General features: G+C 51.2%; 1 protein-coding gene across 3 annotated transcripts; it reads right to left on the reverse strand.

The window, feature by feature from the left end:
* Positions 1-216: 216 nt before the first annotated feature.
* Positions 217-18,251, reverse strand: WNT5A (Wnt family member 5A). 3 transcript variants are annotated; one of them, XM_056129397.1, is made up of 5 exons: positions 17,794-18,251; positions 11,446-11,579; positions 9,957-10,207; positions 5,032-5,324; positions 217-1,178 (listed from the first exon to the last, which is right to left on the reverse strand). In XM_056129397.1, the coding sequence occupies exons 1-5, from the start codon at positions 17,797-17,799 to the stop codon at positions 720-722; spliced, it is 1,143 nt and encodes a 380-aa protein (XP_055985372.1). In that variant the 5' UTR covers positions 17,800-18,251; the 3' UTR covers positions 217-719. The 3 variants fall into 3 exon arrangements, with proteins under 3 accessions (XP_055985372.1, XP_055985374.1, XP_055985373.1); XM_056129399.1 differs by lacking the exon at positions 17,794-18,251 and adding an exon at positions 13,027-13,097; XM_056129398.1 differs by lacking the exon at positions 17,794-18,251 and adding an exon at positions 11,988-12,087.
* Positions 18,252-18,821: the final 570 nt, after the last annotated feature.

Consider the following 18,821-nt stretch of genomic DNA (forward strand, 5'->3'; position numbering starts at 1 on the left):
TTCAATTTTACGGACTTTCCTTCTCTGCTCCCCAAGTTTCAGTAGCCACGACAACAGAACCATCTGCAAAGGAATGTTTGAGACGAATGAAACACAGTCTCTATCTTTTTGCTTTGAGAATGAAAAGATTTGTACTCTCCTATTTTAAATAACCGTTCTGATAGTTGAAGCTGGCAACCTTTGGGGAGGGCGTGGGAGGGGGTCTCCTTTTTTTTTTTCATTTGTTCCACAAGACCTTTCAGCTTTTACCAGAGCGTTCACAATTCATTTTGATCACAGAAGCTGAATTGTGCTTAAACTTGCACCACTCTCTTGCACCTAGGTGCCACAATATAATAGGACCCCACAGCTGAGAAAAGAACGCATATTTCCTTTACCTTCTAGATGTACACACAACTAAGTTAGGGTGTTTTGGCCCCCTCATTCTGTACCATCAAAAGAAGTCTTGCCTTACCTTTTAAAAGATCCACAAAATAAATATTTGCCACGGTTTCCACCTCCCCCTCCCCCCGCCCCATTACTGCCAAATAATAATTATAATATTAATAATAAACCACAGAGTCCTTAGATGGGAACAGAAAAAAATATAGTTCCGGTTGCAATTCTTGGGGAAAAAATAAAACAATATTTTTTAAAAAAAAAACCAGAATCACTGTACTTTCTATAAATAAGTGGGTCCTGGGAGTGGGATGGGGCGACGGGCAGGTCACGGGTGCCCACTATTTGCACACGAACTGGTCCACAATCTCCGTACACTTCTTACACTTGACGTAGCAGCACCAGTGGAACTTGCAGTGGCAGCGTTCTGTCTGCACCGTCTTGAACTGGTCATAGCCGCGGCCACAACACATGAGCTCGCAGCCATCCATGCCCTCTGAGGTCTTGTTGCACAGGCGGCCCTGTGTGCCCAGCGAGCCCGTGCTCTCATTGCGCACGCAGTAGTCAGGACTGGGGTCAATGTAGACTAGGTCCTGCGTGGTAGGTGAGTTGAAGCGGCTGTTGACCTGTACCAGCTTGCCCCGGCTGTTGAGCCTCATGGCTGCAGCACTGTCATATTTCTCCTTCAGAGCATCTCCCACCTTGCGGAAGTCAGCCAGCTGCAGCCAGCAAGTCTTGAGGCTACAGGAGCCGGACACCCCGTGACACTTGCAGGCCACATCAGCCAGGTTGTACACCGTCTGCAGAGAAACAAGGAGAGTTGCTAGGGTATATACTCTTGCAGGCACTCAGAAGCAGTCAAGCCCACCTGATTCTAGAGAGCCACGGCCCCCAGCTAAACCAGGTGGAATTGCTTCCTCTTCCACCTCACCACCAGAGATGTGCCCTGTCATCTTGTTCATTTTATTCTGGTTTTTCTTTTTCGCAGGGGTTGGGGGGGGGGGGTCACAACTGCGTGTGCTTAGCACTTAGGTGACTGTGCTCAGGTGACCCTATATGTATGATGTTGGGGACTGAACCCAGGTGGGCTGTAGGCACGGGAAGTGCCTTAAGTGCAGTAGGATCTCTCTGGCCCCTCGAATTACCATCTTAAAAAAAAACAAACCTCCAAGTACGAGCTCATGGCTCATTGAAACATCATCATCATCATTACTGCAATAAGAAATTATGGTTTTGAATGGGGAATGGAAACAACATAGCTCCAGTTGTTTCTTTTTCTACAGTGAAACACGAACAACTGGTAAGATACCCTGAGTGCTCCTCCCAGACACTGCTTCTGATTCCTGGTGTGCCCCTCTTGAAATCATCCCCACAATCAACCCCTAAGGAGACTTGCCACGATGATCCTCCCTACTTCATACAGAAGAAAAGTGAGGCCCCCAAAAGGGAGTGACTTACAACAGCTGAAAAGAAGGGAGAGGGTGAGTGCCACAATGTGAGCTGCTATCCAAGCTTGGGCTCCGAGGCTGCCCTTGGACACCCAGCAGGTAAGTGGTCAAGTGAGGGGGCATCAGGGTTTGGAGCTTCGCACACCAGTACAGTTATGATGATCACTTTCACCAGGCACCATCATGTGAATGCAAACTTGATCCCACTGAATCCTCCCAATAATGCCACCACATGAGCCAGAACAGCTGATGGTGGAGTGATATGGGAGGATGGGGTCAGGAGGCCACACCGCTCACACAGCTACTACATAGGCAAAGGGCAAGCTGGGCAGGAATCTCTGCAATTCTCACTCTTTCTCCTCACATCGCCCTTCCCTATGGCCTAGGTTAAGATTCAACCCATCTTGGACCCTGGCAGATGTGTGTTCTGACCCATGAATTCAGATCAGGAAAATCCCTTCCCAATGTCCCTTTTCTATCTGTGCCAGGAGCTGGGAAGGCCTTCACCGCGGAGAATTATTACAGAACAAAATTAGTGGACACAGAGAAAGAGCTTGGCAAGCAGGATGCAATCAGGAAATCCGTATTCTCTAAGTAGGGGCTAAGGAGGCCTTGCTCATGGACCCTTTTACTTTGGCTTCCCAGCAGCAGTGCTCATAGTGCTGTCCCCCCAGGACTGTACATTCAACAGCCCGGGAGCTGGGGAGTTTCCTATTTAGAGTCCTAACTGCCCACAGTTCCCATGCCAGTGATCCTCCAGCATAGACTGGGTGTTGGCATGCTGCAGTGAGCCTGTCAGGAGCCTGGAGGCTGGAGTGAATGAGAAAGCTGCCTCCCTCCAGCCAGCCTAGCTGACTTCTTCCTCCAGGGATTCCTCTGGGACTTCCTTTAAAAGGAGGCCTGAGTGTATCATTCCCTTCCTCTGCATTAGGCACTCAGTCTGAGGGAGGGCTTCGCAAATGTTTTTAACCTTTGCTCTCCTTTGTGGGGGGGGCGGGGGGACTAATGCCCCTAGAGTATTCTAATATCATTTCCTGGAGAAAGGTCCAACTTCCCTCCCCCATACCATTACCCTGGAGAAAAACTGTCCTCTACCTACATCTGTCAGGATCCATGCTTACTGCTCAAAGAATGGTCACCATCATCAACTAACCCCCCTCCAAAGAAAAACCTCATTATTAAAATATGTAGATACTAAATAAAACTTAATAATACTAAAATTTCTTTTCCCACATTCTAAAATTTTTCTCTATTTGGAAAAGAAATCCCTTGCCCCTCTGGCATTTCCACATGAGGAATTTTGAGGAAATCCCCAAAGATGGATGCAAACACCAAACACAGCCCCCACAGGCTCTGGAAGAATCAGCCAGGCCCTCTCGCCTTGCAGATATTTCTGGTTGGAGGCACTGAGCTCACTCTATGCAGAGTGAGAAGATGTTGGTGGGTGAAGGAGCAAGTATTTGGGGAGCTGGCACACCCTGGCCATGACCTTGGGCAGACCCAGCATGGTGAGGAGACCTACAGAGCAGTAGCCCAGCAATAGAGGACCCAGAAAGGAGAGGTCTTGATCCTTCTGGAGCAGTGATCTGACTTCTCAGGCAGCTCAAACAGAATTCTGCAGTTTCATTCTCTCCTGCATGCCCACTATTTAACATCATATTTGAGGAGAAAATAGGTTAACTGGAGGTGTCTAGATCATCCTTGGCATCTCTATAAGCCTGGCTTCCTAATGCTTAGTAATTAAATTACCATTTATCAAGCACTATTAAGCGGACAGCATTCAAATAACACTTGTGTTTGAGTCATACAAAACTTATTTTGGTTGGCCAGGAGCAGTCAACTAGTGGCCGTTTCACATGTTTCAGTCTACTATAGGACTTCAGGCATCCCAACAACCCCACGAATAGACATGGAACTGAGGCTTAGAAACAGAAAAGGAAAGAATTGAACTTCTCATTCCAAATCATTCTTCCTTCCACTTTTTTTTTTTTGAGACACAGCTTCATGATCCCATTTCATCAATTTTCTACTATATCTTTTCTAAGTCTCATGTTCCCAATCTTTGAAATGAGTGTGTGCCACCGGGGGTTCTAAGGCTCCTTTCAGTCTTCTGTATTTTACTCTGTCATTTTCTTCCCTTTTCCTCACCCCAAAATACAGAAGAGTAAAATCTCTGACCAGAAAGTTCCTGGCATCTATCTACCTTGGGTTCTGTGAAAAAACAATGACCCTGGTTTTCAATGCTGCCAAAGTTAAGAAACTTTTTCACCCCTTCATTTTAAAGCAGCCATAAAGTGCCATGTGTTTAACCACAGAGGGGAAGAAGGTGGTGGGGGGGTCTTTATTGTGAAGTTCTTCACACCTCACCAGGGGAAGAAAAAAAGCAGAAGAGAGGAACTCATGAGGGTGCCCAAATCTGTTCCTCTCTGGGCAGCTGAGTGGCCCTTGCTTCTCTCTGAGCCCCACGGGACAGGCCTGTTCCATGCTCCTGAAAAATGCTTTCCTAGAAAAACTCTAATTTTATTTCCTTTAAAATCCAACCGGCTTGCTATTTAATAGCAAGTGGAGAGAAAGGAAGAAGTAAGGTTTCTCACCTGGGGTGAAGGGAAGCTTTTTTCCTGGGTGTTTTTTAAGGACTCTTGGGGGCCACACCCAAAGATAGAGGTTTTATCCTGCTCCGCTCTCAGGGATCATTCCTGACAGGGGGCTAGGGGTGGGGATCAAACTCCAGTCAGAGCATTCTGGGCAAGTGGAGCATCCCAGGGACTCACTATGCTATGCTCCAGCCCACAGGAGGCTCTGAGAGGGCAGCGGGCAGCTGACTGGGACACAGAATTCCCTGCCCACATTTAAGCCAACGCACAAACGTGTCCAGGAGCAGAGAGGGCTTTTGTGCTCTGCAGTGGGCCTAAAAGGCAGAGAATGTTTCTCAGGTACACCTTGGTGACAGGGGTGTCACTCAGACACACACCCCCCCACCTCTCCCGCAGAGACTTCTCGGAGAGGGGGCTGGGGGTCGGGGGAAGAGGGGTATCCTAGCCAGGGAAAGCTTCAGTGCATGAAGAGAGACTCTCCGTCTCCAGGAACAGGGCCAAGACAGAGATGAGAGAAAGGAGAGCAACCAGAGGGGTGGCAGAAGGAGAAAGCCAGGGGGCGCAAAAAGACTGGGGACGGGACTTGGGGGGTGGCGGGAGGGGTCACTCACCCTGCGGCCTGCCTCGTTGTTGTGCAGGTTCATGAGGATGCGCGCGCTCTCGTAGGAGCCCTTGGCGTGGATGCGCTCCCGCTCGCGGGCGTCCACGAACTCCTTGGCGAAGCGGTAGCCGTAGTCGATGTTGTCGCCGCAACCGCCCCACAGCCAGTCCCGCGGCAGGTCCTTGGGGCGTGCGGCGCGACTGCAGCCGCAAGTGGACAGCTCGCCTTCCCGGCACGCGCGGCTCATGGCATTCACCACCCCGGCGGCACTCACTGCATACGTGAAGGCCGTCTCGCGGCTGCCTGCGGGCGAGGACAGGGTCACGCACCAGCCCAGGGGCCTGCACACCCCCACCACTCCCCCAGCACCCTGCACCCCCCACACACACCTAGGTCCCCAGCAGCCTGCACGCCCGCCCGCCCGCAGCAACCCCAGCAGCCTGGATGCCCAGGCTCCCCACCGGGGCCCCAGCACTCCCCTGGAGTAACCAGAGGGCCCTGGCAACCCAACCGCTACTTAGTAGCAAACACAAAGGAAGCCACAGATGACAAAGCAGGAGCAGGTCCCTGATCTCCTGTCCTACTGTTGCCATTTCCATTTCGGAGAGAGCCTAAGGCAGACTTCTAAGCGGTGGCTGGATTGATTTTGTCTCTAGGAAGCTTTTTGAAAATATCCAAAACTTAATTCCAAATACGCACATGAAAGAAGTCTTTGAGGGCACAGTCAGGGTTTGGGTAGAGTTTCTTACGCTCACTTTACCAGTGGGCCTGATTTTCACTTTGAGTTACTTACAGGGCAGGCGCCTACAATTGGCTAGCCCTAAGTGGAGAGTCTCTGCAAGTCTGAGGGCCCCAGTGGCACCCAGACACTGCAGCAGCTGCGGTTGTGGCCACACTCATGGCCGGCTTCCCCCTCCTCCCTTGGCAGTTATGGCCTGGCTCAGCCTCCACCTTGCCCTCATGCCCAGGCGGCTGTCTTCTGTCTCAGACAAGCCTTTACTTTCCAGGGGACAGCTCTCAATGGGTTCCTCGAGAGTTAAAGAAGAAACTGGCCTCTTGTTAAATCCTCAGCTGACTGGCCTGATGCTTATCATCTAAGATGACTGCTTATTTTGAACATAGCCGGCTGTTCTTTAACGTCACTTCAATTCCCTGACCGCCTTCGCCTCAAAGTACCAGAACAGTAGTAAGAAAAGGAAAGACACATTCTAAGGAGAAAGGGAGAAGGAATTTTCCCTTGCTCCGTACTTGTAAAGTACAGGAGAATGGAGTTTTCTTCTTTTCTAAAATATGTAAAAAAAAAAATCTCTACCTGTGAAACCCATCATAGATTGATTACCTTAGTCTCCACTTGTATAGAGACATTTCTACATGTAACAAAAAGCCACTTAATTAAAAGGCGGTACAAATAATGAGAAAGGGCTAAGACCTGGCCAGCTAACTCTGGGTCTGGGGAGGCTGAGGGGGCCTTTCCTCTACTATAGAATAAGGGTAATGAATAAAATTCCTAGCAAAGGGAGTGTCTCCTCTGTCTCTGAAATCCCTAGATCAGTATGGTTTTCTCGTACACTTAAAAGATCTTTTGAATCATCTTTCTTTGGGGTGGGAAGGGAGGTGGCACAAGAACAACTGACCACAAGACCCGATACCAGTCCAAAGGGTCACTCTGCAAGGGTTGGCTATGGCAAGCCAGTATTGTGTAGACCTGCTTGGCCCCTGCCTTTTCCTCAGACTTCTCCACACTTGAATCCTTAGCCATTTGACTCCCCTCCTAGGAATGGTGCTGGTTTTCATTTACCAAAGACTTTCCCTCTCACGTTTTAAAAATGAATAACTGGAGAAGTGTGCTGGTGTTTGGCAATGAAGACCCAAAAAGTTCCCGGAGTTGGGGGTGCTATCTCTAGCTAGCTCAAATTAGAGTGTCAGAGAGCATCATTGGGGGAGTGGAGAAGAATGAGGAGAGAAGACATATTTTGAGGGAGTTATTTGAGGATTAACACTGATAATACAGAAAGTGCTGTGGACTGCACAGGAGATGTGTAGGATAAAGAGGTTATAGCTGGAGGAAGAAGAGATCAACAATTCTCTGGAGAGAAAGAGGAAGGTCAGTCAGGTTCCTCTGAGTATATAGAACATAAAAGGTCATATATATAAAATACAGTAATGCTGCCTCCCACACCCCCAAGTTTGTCTTGAGCATTTCCTTTCTTATTATAATTATTATTTTTTTTATTTTTATTAGTGAGACACCATGAGGTACAGTTGTAGAATAATTATTATTTTTTGGTCCAGAATACAAACCTGGTTTAAAAATAACTCTAAACTAACTGGTCACTGCAGGGGAAAAAAAATCTATTTGAAAAGTGCTTTAGAGCCAGTGGCCTGTGGATACAGTCATCCTGGATGAAATCCTGCTGGTTCAGGGAGGTTTCCCCTCTCTGTGAGATCTGCATCTCTTCAGCTCCTCACAGTCCTTAAAAATGGTGCCTTTCTGACTTATCTTTTCACAGCATGGAAACAAAGAGGAGACAGAGACAAAAGCTGAGAGGAAAGGGTTGCACGGTGAAAAATGAGAACATTTCCAAAATGAAGAGCAGGCCCTTCATGAGGCAATTGTGTACTGTGCGTATAAGGAAATCTGGCGCCCTAGAAAAATGAGTGAAGGGGTTGGAGGTGGTGGCCTGAACTTCTCAGACCCTGTCCCATGCCAGGGTCAGATTCTCACAGACAAGAGTTTCTCCCCAGGTCCCTGGTGCACTAAGCACTTTGGACTAGGCATACACACACCTTCCGCATCAAGGAGGTTTTATATGTTTCCTTAGCTCAGTCTCTTTAAACAAACCCTTAAATAGAAGACTCAAAGCTAAGTATCTTTCCCAGTATTCAGTCTGGGTCTGTGCTGAAGCTTCAATAAAATCTGACACTGATTTTTCTTCTCTCCATCTCTTTTTTCTGTTTAATCAATTAAGAGAAGGCCCCATCAGGACCTTCTCTAGAAGACACCCAGCAGTAACTTGCTTTCTAGAGGTCCCAGGGACTGGACCCAGGGCAACTGTTGGCAAAGGAAAAGGAGGATATGTTCTCATCTTCTCAAGCCCTCAGAGACCTGGGTGACAGTATTAGGAGGCCTTAAGGAACTTCTGTCCCTCTTTTTTCTCATCACCCCAAGTGGTGGTACCCCTCAACTGAGGATCAGAGTCCATTTGCCAATGACAATTAAATATAGGTTTTAGCACCAAGGGTTCTGTTTGTTCCCAGAGGAAGCAGGCTCTTTGAATCTTGGATCTCATTTTAAATAAATCTCCAGCAGTACTCAAATCCACTTAGCAAATGATAACTTATTGCGAACATTTTGGCCTCAGGACACATGACTACATACAAAGAGAAGATCTTAAATCAAAGCTGTGTTCAAATGACTACACAGCAAAATAGTTTCAAGTGCAGTTTTCCTTCAGAGTGGCATGGATTTTTGCTAATCCATATAGAGGGGGAAACAGTGATCCCATGGTTTGAGAGAAAGACAGTTTAGGAGCAACATATAAGGCAAAGGTGAAGGGCAAAAACTGGCAACTTACCATTCTGATATAGCTAAGAGAAAACTTTTTAGCTTACTCACAAGACTAGGAGAATTAAATTTCCATCAGAGGCCAAGTTAACTGCACAAGGCAGCCCATAGTCAAGGAAAACTAGTGTTCCTGAAGCTTAACTCCTCAGTTTAGATCCCAGTATATACATTAGCACATTTTAATCATTAACAGGAAGGACAAAGCCCTATGAAACTTTGCAGGCTAAAGCTGCAGAACATTTTCCCATTCAATTAGAGGAATGGCTTCCAGTCCCTGTATTATTTTAGTTTATGAAGCTGCTTGGCTCAAACATCCACTGACAACTCTTTTTTGTTCTCAATGAATGCACTTTTCAGGGGTTTCAAAAAAGCATTTTATCTATCCATGATGGATATTAAGCCAACTTTTAAAAAAACTTCAGTAAGTATAAACAGTTAATTGCTTTGAAAAATTGCCCCTTATTTTAGGAGACGCTGAAGTCAGATTAATTATAAGGGCTTGTTTGCATAAAAGTAGGGAGACCTAAAATATTCACACTAGAAAACAGACACAGGGGCCATGTCTGTGAGAGTGTATCCTGTGCTCTTAAACCAAAATAGAGACAAACTAATTTTTTCAAAATAGAGACAAACTATTTTTTTTCACAATTTAGCCCAGTTGTCATGCCATCTCTCCCCTGAACAGAATATCTAGCTCAACATTATATTTAAAATAGAGATTCAAATTGTGAGGGATACATTTAATTTTTCGAAGTTTCTACTTTGAGATCTAAAGCATGTGCTTTTATATCAATTGCCCAAATCAGAAATGTAAATTGGATCACTTCTAATTAAAATTCTTTCTGGAACTAAAAGTAAAGCTTTTAACATATATATCTCCATTGCCTCAGGAAATATTGACATTGAGAAAATTAAAACCTTATTTGCTTCCAACATACCCAGCTTTCTGGAAGATGACAAATTTTAGTTTGATGCGTAGGCCATTTGAAATGAGGTTTAAAACTTAGAAAAACAATTACCAATTCAAAGTTATCAAGTTTGAAAGGATATAAAGGACTCAAATTTCCTCATCAACTTTGGAAAAACCAAGTGAGCCGTTCTGCCTCTATTTTAAACAACCCACCCCCCTTTTTTAAGAAAATTTCCCTGTGCATAAAAAAAAAAAGCCAAGGTGTGCCCTCTTGTTTTGTTGAAAGAAAATACAAATCACAAAATCAGGTGTGTGGAGTGGAGGGAGACAGGAATTAGCACCCACAGATAATCATTTTGCTGGAAGATGATTCCCTCCTTCTCCAGCTTGGAATCAACATGAAAGTCTTTCTCCCAGAGAAGTTTAGGTGTATTTTTAAATATGTTAAATGGTTTCCTACCTATCTGCATCACCCTTCCAAACACCGAGGTGTTATCCACTGTGCTGCAGTTCCAGCGCCGATGTCGGAATTGGTACTGGCACTCTTTGATGCCTGTCTTCGCACCTTCACCGATATACTGCATGTGGTCCTGATACAAGTGGCAGAGTTTCTTCTGTCCTTGAGAAAGTCCTGCCAGTTGGCTGCAGAGAGGCTGCGCTCCTATGATATATACTTCTGACATCTGAACAGGGTTATTCATACCTAGCGACCTAAAAAGGGCGGGGGGAGATGTGCATTCAAGATTTACGTGAACTCTTGAGGTAGGCCCCAGGAAAACATGTCTGCAATACATGGTTTTAAGCACACAGATGCTTTTTCTCTCCTGCTTGTCCTGATGACAAAGTATGAGAAGGGCTTCATAAAACTTCTCTGTTTAAACTCCACTCAGAAAACGGAGGTATTGTGCAGTCCTCATCCCGCCAGCTGGCTCCTTCCTCAGAGACTTCACTCCCTGCCTGCCCTGCCCTTTGCCATAGACTTGAACCAGCATTTCCGAAGGCGCTTGGAGAAGGGGGAGATGGTGGTTTGGGGGACAGGCCTCTGACATGAGAGAAAGTGACTTACTTTGCTCCACTAAATTGGACAGGTCTGCTTGGAAAAAGTACGAATGCTAATGCTGAAAGCAGACACAATTCGACACGGGGAGGGTAGGAGGGAGCAGGTTTGGTGATGATGGGAGAACAGGGGTACAAGTATACAGATGGAAGAAAAATCCGCCATGTTCTGGACATTTTAAAAGGGCTCCTTATATGACTGTGGAGGACCCAAGACAAGGTATTCAGTGAACAGAAGTCATGTTTGACAGTCAGAAAAACGCTGTTCATTCACAGGGAAAGAATATCCAGAACCCCGTCAGAAATAATCTTCTGGATATACTGCAGTCTATCTGCAAGGCCCCTACCAGAAAGCAAGTCTCATGCACGGACTTTGGACTACTTCAAGTCAACTTCCCTTCAATCAAATTTCAAGCCACAGACTTTCCTTCTTGGAGTCTAACAACCTCACTAGAACTTTGCCTGCTCCAAACCCTGAAGGTTCATGTTCTCAAGTGACAGAAAATAGAAAAAGCTGGAACTCTCTTTTACTACCTAGAGGTGGCAAAAAGTCCATTGGCTAGATTCGTTCAGGATTATTCAAGAACTGGATCTTAGTTGCCTTTCATGAAGAAATGAACTAGCAGCTATAAGCATACATCTCAAACAGGGCCACAGATAAAGAGGTCTAGAATTACAGGTTTTGGTACCTGGGAGCCAAATAAAGATACGTTTTACAATATTAGCAAATCAAAAAAAAAAAGGTCTGTTTAAGATTAATTTTTTTAAAATACTACATACCTAGTAGACAAAAGCACCCAAACTCACTACTCGGCTTTAGTCATTGCCTCCTATGAACAAACCTCTAAAAAAGTAAATTTAAAATAAAGACCAAACACGGAAAACGAACTTACCACCAAGAATTGGCTTCTATTACAACCTGGGCGAAGGAGAAAAATATGGCCAAAGCCATTAGGAAGAACTTGGAAGACATTGCCCTTCCAGCCGTCCCCAAAGCAACTCCTGGGCTTAATATTCCACTCGACTTCTGGAGAGGGAAGAAAGGAGCAGATGTTTATTGCCTCTCAGATAATTTTCAAGCATACAAGTTTAAACAACGGAAGCATCCGGGGTCTCTTAAGTTTACTGTTGATTGACTGCGCTTCTCCTCGGTGAGTTTTTTGATGGCAAGATATAGGCAGTTTCTTTTTCCAAATTAATCCACCCACGCAACCTCACCAGGAAATCTGATTTCGCTGGGATCCTGCGCGCGGGGCACGCCAGCGATTACAAACATGTCTCAATGCTGTCGAGTCAAAGCGCCGGGGCCAGGCGCTGCCTCCTTCGTGCTGGCGCGTCCCGCACCCCCTCGCTCCCCTCTAGTTTGCGCCGCGTTCGGTCCCTCCTCGGGGATTCACTCGGGCACCCGCCGCGCCACCCTCGTCCTCTCCCCGACCTGGGCCGAGCAACAAGTGGAGCCGGAATTAATTCCATGGGCGAGAGGATCGCGAAGGCGAGTGAAGCGCGCCGCCGGAGGCTGCGGAGGAGGCGGGGTGGCCCGCGCGCAGGGGTGGGGGGTGGGAGCAGGACGCGGGAGGGAAGGGCAAGGGGTGGGGGGTGGGGGGCGAGGCCCCGGGGAGCGGCGCGCGCGCGCGTGTGCCCAGCTGGGAAATGCAGCTCCGAATTAACATCGTATGCTTGCTAATCAGTTCACGGGCCGGGCTGGGGGAAGCCACTTCCAGAGGGGGGAGGGCAGCCTGGCTTTCCCCACCGCCAGACTGGCGATGGAGAGTGCTTGGGGATGGGGGGGGAGGGGATACTGGGGAGAGACATGTGCTCCCCCAGCCTGGGAAACCCGACCACTGGTTCTCTGCCCATGGTCGCCCCCGACTTCTTCTTCTTCTTCTTCTTCTCCTCCTCCTCCTCCTCCTCCTCCTCCTCCTCCTCCTCCTCCTCCTCCTCCTCCACCTCCATCTCTTCCTGGGACTCTGTGTCCCTCCAGGAAGGGATGGCATGTCGGAGCAAACGAGGAGGTCTGGGTTCCGCTGTCCCGGGAGAGGACCCTGCCCTGCCTTTCCATCACTCTCTCCCCAGATTCTGAGTGTTCACTCTCCGGGTCTCCATTCCGGGAAGCTGCCAGGATAGAGGGAGACAGGAGGCCAAGGGAAGCCCAATTTCCTTTGGTCATGACCAAGACTTGTAGGTCCTTTATCCCAGGCAGGCCCCCCGGGGGTCGCCTGGCTTCCGCACCTGGCCACCCCACCCACCTCCAGCCCATTCTGGACTCCGCTGGGCCGGCCTGGGCTAGAGAGCGCGCCGAGGACCGTCCGGCGGCTCGAGTGGCTCCCCGCGGGACCACAGATGCGCGGGCTTCTGCGCCCCGGCTGGCCCCTGGCTCCGAGCGCTCCGTTTCGTGTCGGGAAGAATTTCTGGGGCAGGGGGGAAGCTTTGGAAGCTTCCGGCTGCCGTTCCTCCCCCACTGGTGACTTCTCCACCTGTAGGCGGCTGCGCGGCGAGGCCGTGGCGGGTGCGGGTGGGAGGAGCGGGTTTCCAACTCCTTTCTTACATCTCCGATAACCGTAACCCGGCTGCGCTGCGCCGCCCGCAGTCCCCGAGGGAGTCCCTTCCTCGAGAAAGGAAAAGAGCGGACCTCCTCCAGGCAGCCAAAGGGCCTGCCTGCAACCTGCGGGGGGTGTGGGGGGAGTGGGGGGAACGGGAAGGGGCGCTGGGAGCGTGTCACGGTCTCCTCCCCCCGCCCCCGCCGCCAGCAGCCCTTTGGCCCGGACACCTCGAGGAGAGGAAATGCTTAAGTGGTCCCCAGTGTCGGCAAAGCGGGGCTCTGCGCCCGGGGCCCGGTCGTCTCCCCAGCGCCTCAAAGCTGGAGACGAAACTTGGAGAGCAGAAACTTAGGGTTTCCCCAGTTTGGGAGCAAGGAGACTCGGTCTTCCTCCCCACCCCCGCCCCCAGTGTCAAGTTTCCTCCAGAGGAGGGGTGGGCTTCAGAGACTGCCTTCGCGCGCGGCCCAGGTCGCAAAGTCTGCGCTCCCCGCCGACGGCCAAGGCCGAGAGCGCACACACACCCGGGCACACACTCAGATCAAGTCGCACACTCACGCGCATCCACACGAGCGCGCGCTCCGACGGGCTTGCGGGAAGGCGTCCCGCTCGCCGTGGGCCGCGCGTACTTTCAGAGTTTCCCGACGGGCGGGGCGCGCAGGGCGGGGCGCGGGCGGCTGAGAAATTGATAACAGATTCGCCGGATTACGGCAGATCTCTTTGTTAGAGGCGAAGCCACACAAACCCAGCACACCACCCGCCCGACGACCCTGGGAAGAGCCCACCCATTCCCAGAGGTGGGAGTGGGCCATTGAGTCTCCTCGATTCGGGACCCCACAGCTCCAGGCTGGGGTGGGGGCCAGAAGGTGGGGGAGGGGGGGTGGCCGGAGGTTTCCCAAGGGGATTAGGCAGGCAAGGCCAACGAGTCCAGTTTCCACTTAACCCTGAGCACTTGCCCGGAAACACCTTGGCCCCCTTCCCGCTTCAATCCCGGCGCAAACCTCAAAGACCCTCTCCGCTCCCCGCCCCCAAGTCTGAGATGGAGGGCACAAGCTGTGAATGCACTCAAATGCATGGACTCTGTGGGGCAAATGCACGGATGGATCGATTGACTAGGAGATGAGACTTACAGCAATTTAAAGTAAAAACAACTTCAAAAACCAGTCCAAAAGGAGACTTTTCCCGAAAATAATCACACCGGGCGAAAACAAAGTTCTGGAAGAGTCTGAATTTACCAAAAATCGGACTGAATTTTTCGAAGACTGTCAGGGCCGGGGAAGCCAACTTTGTTAAGGGTCCCGTAAATCTCTACGTATTGTGGGGCCGAGGACAAGGCTGCGGGCATTTGAGAGGTTTGATCGCTCTGAAGGGGTGAGGTGGGGGTAGGGCATTGGCGCGCCCTTGTTTCCAGTCCAGAGGTGTTCAACCTAGAGGTTGTCTGTCCTCTCCTCTCCTAAAGCTTTGCAATGGATTACAAAGGTTTCTAATCCTTCTAGTAGGGTTCGGGCCTGGGATTTGGGAAGGCAAAATGTCATGCTGGTGTAAGGATTTTCCGGGATGACAAAAAGCATCCGAAAGCCCCCGCATGGCACCCAAATCTTGGAGCCCTGGGAGTGTGGAGGGAAATTTCTCAAAGGCATTCTCTGACACTGGCGCTCCCTCCCACGTCCTGGGACTCCCCCCATCCTCTTGGTTCTCTCTCTCTCTCTCTCTCTCTCTCTCTCTCTCTCTCTCTCTCTCTCTCTCTCCCCCCCCCCCCCAGTGGAAAGACTGAGGGACATTAACTAGGAAAGACGGGGAGACACTAACTACGAAAGGGTGAGATAGGAAACTTCAAGATCCTCCGTTCTTGGTAGGAAACATACTTCATACCCAGATACCACCCCACCCACCCACCTCCCCCCCCCCAACACACACACACACACACACACACACACACACACACACCTCTAAATGTACTAGAAAGATGGGGAAACTTGTGGTAGAAAAACTAAGGTATAATCATAAATGTGGGGCATCATTAAGGGTACAAGGAGGGGAGAAGCAGAGTAGGCTGATGCGACAGGGCTAGGAGGGCCGGTTTAGCTAGGAGTAGACAAGGAGTCTCCACCGCCACATGCCTCTTGCTTGGAAGGTCGCAGAGGATCCTGATGTGTCCACAGCACTGTGGATTGAAGAGAAGGACAGCTTAGAGGCAGCTTCTGGAGCCGAGTGCAGAGTACAGGGAATGAGCAGATAAAGCTGTCTCGGACCCCCGAGGACTCCGAAAGGACAGGACAGTAGGTCTAGAAACAAACAGGTTCCAAAGGAAGAATGGCCATGCCTAATTCTGTTCCCTCTCCCCTGATTCATCCGGGAGACAAGCCTCTCCAGACTGAAAGAGGACAAGACGCACAAACACACACACACCTTCTCATACAAGGTTTTCAACTCTGTTCAGAGAAGGGGGGGAGATGGGTTACAGATTAAAAATCACTTCAACCTTCGCCCCTCTTTAGAGACAGCTCGGATGAAGAAAGAGACCAGAAGAAAGCAACACTGGTCCAAGATCTTCGGGAGGAACTGTGAGTCAAGGCCAGATGGAGGCCTACTAGAGAGACTCGTTCTTGGGTCTCGGAATAGAGGTACGAACCTTTCCTTCACTCCTCCAAGTCCCATTTGTGGGGCCCCGACCTGAGGCCCCTTCCTCGTTACAGCGGCCACGCAACACAGCTGGTCCTCGGTGGGGGAGAGGGGGTGGGGGAGAGGGATCCTCCGAGGGGCCGAGGGGCAGAGCGGGACCTGGTGGTGGTCGGAAAGGATGAGGCGCGGGTCCCTGGGGTAGGTAGGTGGAAAAGGCGTGCAGCCCGCCCGCCCCCAAGTTAGACTCCGAAGTGTCCTACCTCAAGACAGCCAACAGGGGGCAGCCGGCACCGCGCGGCGGGAAAGAAAAGACAGCGGGTAGCGCGGAGCTCCGAGCGCGGGGTGCTAACCCCTTGTGCACCAGAGCGGTGCGAAGAGGTGAGCGGAAGGCTAGAGTCACTGGGGCAGGGCCTCCCGGGGTGGGTCCTCCTTTGTGGTGTCGGGCGGGACTAAGGCGAGGATGCCCAGGACCAACAATTTAGCCTTTACTACATCGCCACCCCACCCACACGCACGCTTGCATACGCGTACTCAGGGCACGGAGCCACACACTCCAACAACACATTTCTCCTGCCGCTCCATCGCTCTCGAGCTTTCACTCGGGTCCCCTCGGAACTCCCCGGGCAGAGGCGGCCTCGAAAGGAAATCTCGGCATCTGGCCAGCTGCAATAGAGAACGCTGGCGGGCGGACAAGGGGCTACGGAGGTGCGATCTCACTGCAGGCTCCAGGGGACTTCCAAACAACGAATTGTGCATTGAAAGAAAGACTAGAGAGAAAGGACCCCATGCCAGACCGGGACTGGAAAGTAAAACAAGGCCCAGGGGGCTCCAAAGTGGGTTGACTCCCCCCCCCACCTCGCCCACGTTTGTTTTAATCATGGGGGGGGGGGGCAGGGGGAGAGTGGAGAAAGAGGGGTTTTGTTTGCCTTTAAGAAATACCGTAATTCTAGTTGCAACCTATTCTTTTAAAAAATAAATAAATAAAAACGGGAGAGACCAAGAAAAAGGGAACTAAGGATTTTAAGTTTTAGAGGACAGAGACAGGAAAAGTTTTTTGGGGGGGGGGGGGAAACAGCAAAGTTATACTGCAGGAAGAAATGCTAACTTTTCCTAAAAGTGAACTCTCGGTGACCCTCGGAGTGTGTGACTCGGCTTTAACATACAACTGACAATTAAAACAAACAAGAGTTCACAAACTGCCCCCCGCCCGCTTTCCCAACGCGGAGGCCCAAATGTTTCCAAAGGACCAGGCGGATTCCGTGCAGGGGGCCGGGCGCGCAGTCCCAGCGGACAGAATTAGAGCCACCGCGGCCAGCTCTCCCCGCCCCCATCGCCGCTGCAAAGTGCCGGAGCTCACCCAGTGGCGGCTAATAATGCTAATAGCGCGACCCAGCTCCGCGAGCCGGGGTGCGCGCTGGCCCCCCGCCAGGCACTCTTAAAGGCACAGGGCCTCCAGCGCTAGGGTTCCCCCGCCGCGAGGAGCCTGCAACCTGGCCTCCCGCTTCCAAGGGCGGAGGAGAAACTGAGGGTCCTCTGGCCTGGGGTTGTGGGCCCCAGTCTGACTGCCGGCTCTCCCCAATCAAGGACTACCCTTTCTCCTTTGCCGAGTCCCCCGCCACCCACCCTCTCGATGCCCGCGCAGTGGGTGCTTGGTAAATATTTGTTGAATTGAATCATTATCCTGTGGCTGAAATACACATAGCAAAATTACACGCGAGTTTCTCTGTATTAAAAAAAAAATTTTTTTTAAAGTAAAGTCGTCCTTGAACCGTGTTCTCAAGTCTTCCTGTCTTAGCGCTGCTCCACTTTTCGTCCAAAGTCGGGAAGGTTTGCGGAACGTTTGGTGGGACTGGAGGTCTCCCAGGAGACCGAGGCGGTGCGCTGGGGGTGGGGGTTGGGTCAAAGGGGTAGGGGGGGGGTCCCTGCCAGCTACGCGGGGGTTCCAGCCGCTCAGAGAGGTAGGGGGCATGGAGGACTAGGTAGAATTGGGGTGGGGGTCAAAGTATGGGAGGGGGAGAATTTAGTTAACTTCTTGGAGAAAAAAGGAAAAGGGTGGCGAGCGTCGACGGCGCACAGATCACCTACCTTCATGGCGAAGGGGAGGGGGCGCGGGGAGGAAGTCGCCACCCGAGCGAGGGCAGTGGAGGAAACCGAGCGGAGCCGCCGGGTTAAGCCTGGGGGGACGATCCGGCGCAGACTTGAGGGTTCCTCCTGGGCGCGTCGGCGAGGCGCAGAGAATTGGAGCAAAGGCGTTCGCAGGCGCCCGAGTCTGGGCGCTCGCTCCCGAGTTTCGCTAGGATGCTCCGGGGAACCGAGGGGGCGCAGAAGCCCGCCGGCCGGCAGTAGCGACAGGGCCCGGCCGGGGCGCAACCGGGGAGCCGCGGGTCCGGCGAGGGCGCGCAGGCGACTGTTTCGCGGCGAGGCGCTCCCTCTCCAACGTCCATCAGCTACGGCGGTAATTAGGGCTTTCCAACCCCAAATGTGGGCGTGATTGTGCAAAAGACTTTACAACAAATAATAAAAAAAAAAAAATTCTTCACAAGAGGGTGAAAAAAATGCCCCACTACTCAACTCTGGCCCGGGGCGAAGCGGGGGTGGGGTGGGTGGGGGGGCGATCCTTGCGCCCAGGTGCCCCCAGTTCATTCACACCACGGATTCTGCAAATTCCGGGCGCCTCACGCTTTGCTGATCCCCAGCTCCTCCTCTCCAAGTCTTGCGGCTGAAACGTCTGCGTCCAGGCGCGGATCCCGCGGCCCCGAAGGACAGTGTGGACGTCTGTGCACACACAGACACGCACCGAAACGCACACATACACGCGCGGTAGCTGCGGGGCCGCCGAACAGTTCAGGCGCGCGTGGCTTTTTTTCCGGGAGATGCCGCTGAAAACGCGCAAATCGCCATCCGAGCTGCGAGAGTCAGCGCCAACTTCTGTTCTTTCATTTCAGAGTTTGGCAAAAAGGGGGCGCAAAATGGGTCCAAGCCGTCCCCCGAAAGTTCTGCCGCGCGGTGGGATTGGGGAGCGATGGGTGATTGCCCCGGGCGCCGGGGGAGACACTGGCTCCCCTCTCCCTCGCCCCTTCCTTCTCTCTCCGGGTGGGTTTGCCCCCTCCCCA

This window comes from Sorex fumeus, unplaced genomic scaffold (genome assembly GCF_029834395.1).
Source record: "Sorex fumeus unplaced genomic scaffold, SorFum_2.1 ptg000072l, whole genome shotgun sequence".
NCBI lineage: Eukaryota > Metazoa > Chordata > Mammalia > Eulipotyphla > Soricidae > Sorex > Sorex fumeus.

Bases quoted from the DNA above. Each gene is read 5' to 3' on its own strand.
- WNT5A (XM_056129397.1), bottom strand. The intron at 5,325-9,956 runs GTAGGAAACCAT...CCTCGCCCGCAG, and splicing joins TGGAAGGGTGATGCAGATAG to GCAGCCGCGAGACGGCCTTC. The intron at 1,179-5,031 runs GTGAGTGACCCC...GTTTCTCTGCAG, and splicing joins ACAACGAGGCAGGCCGCAGG to ACGGTGTACAACCTGGCTGA.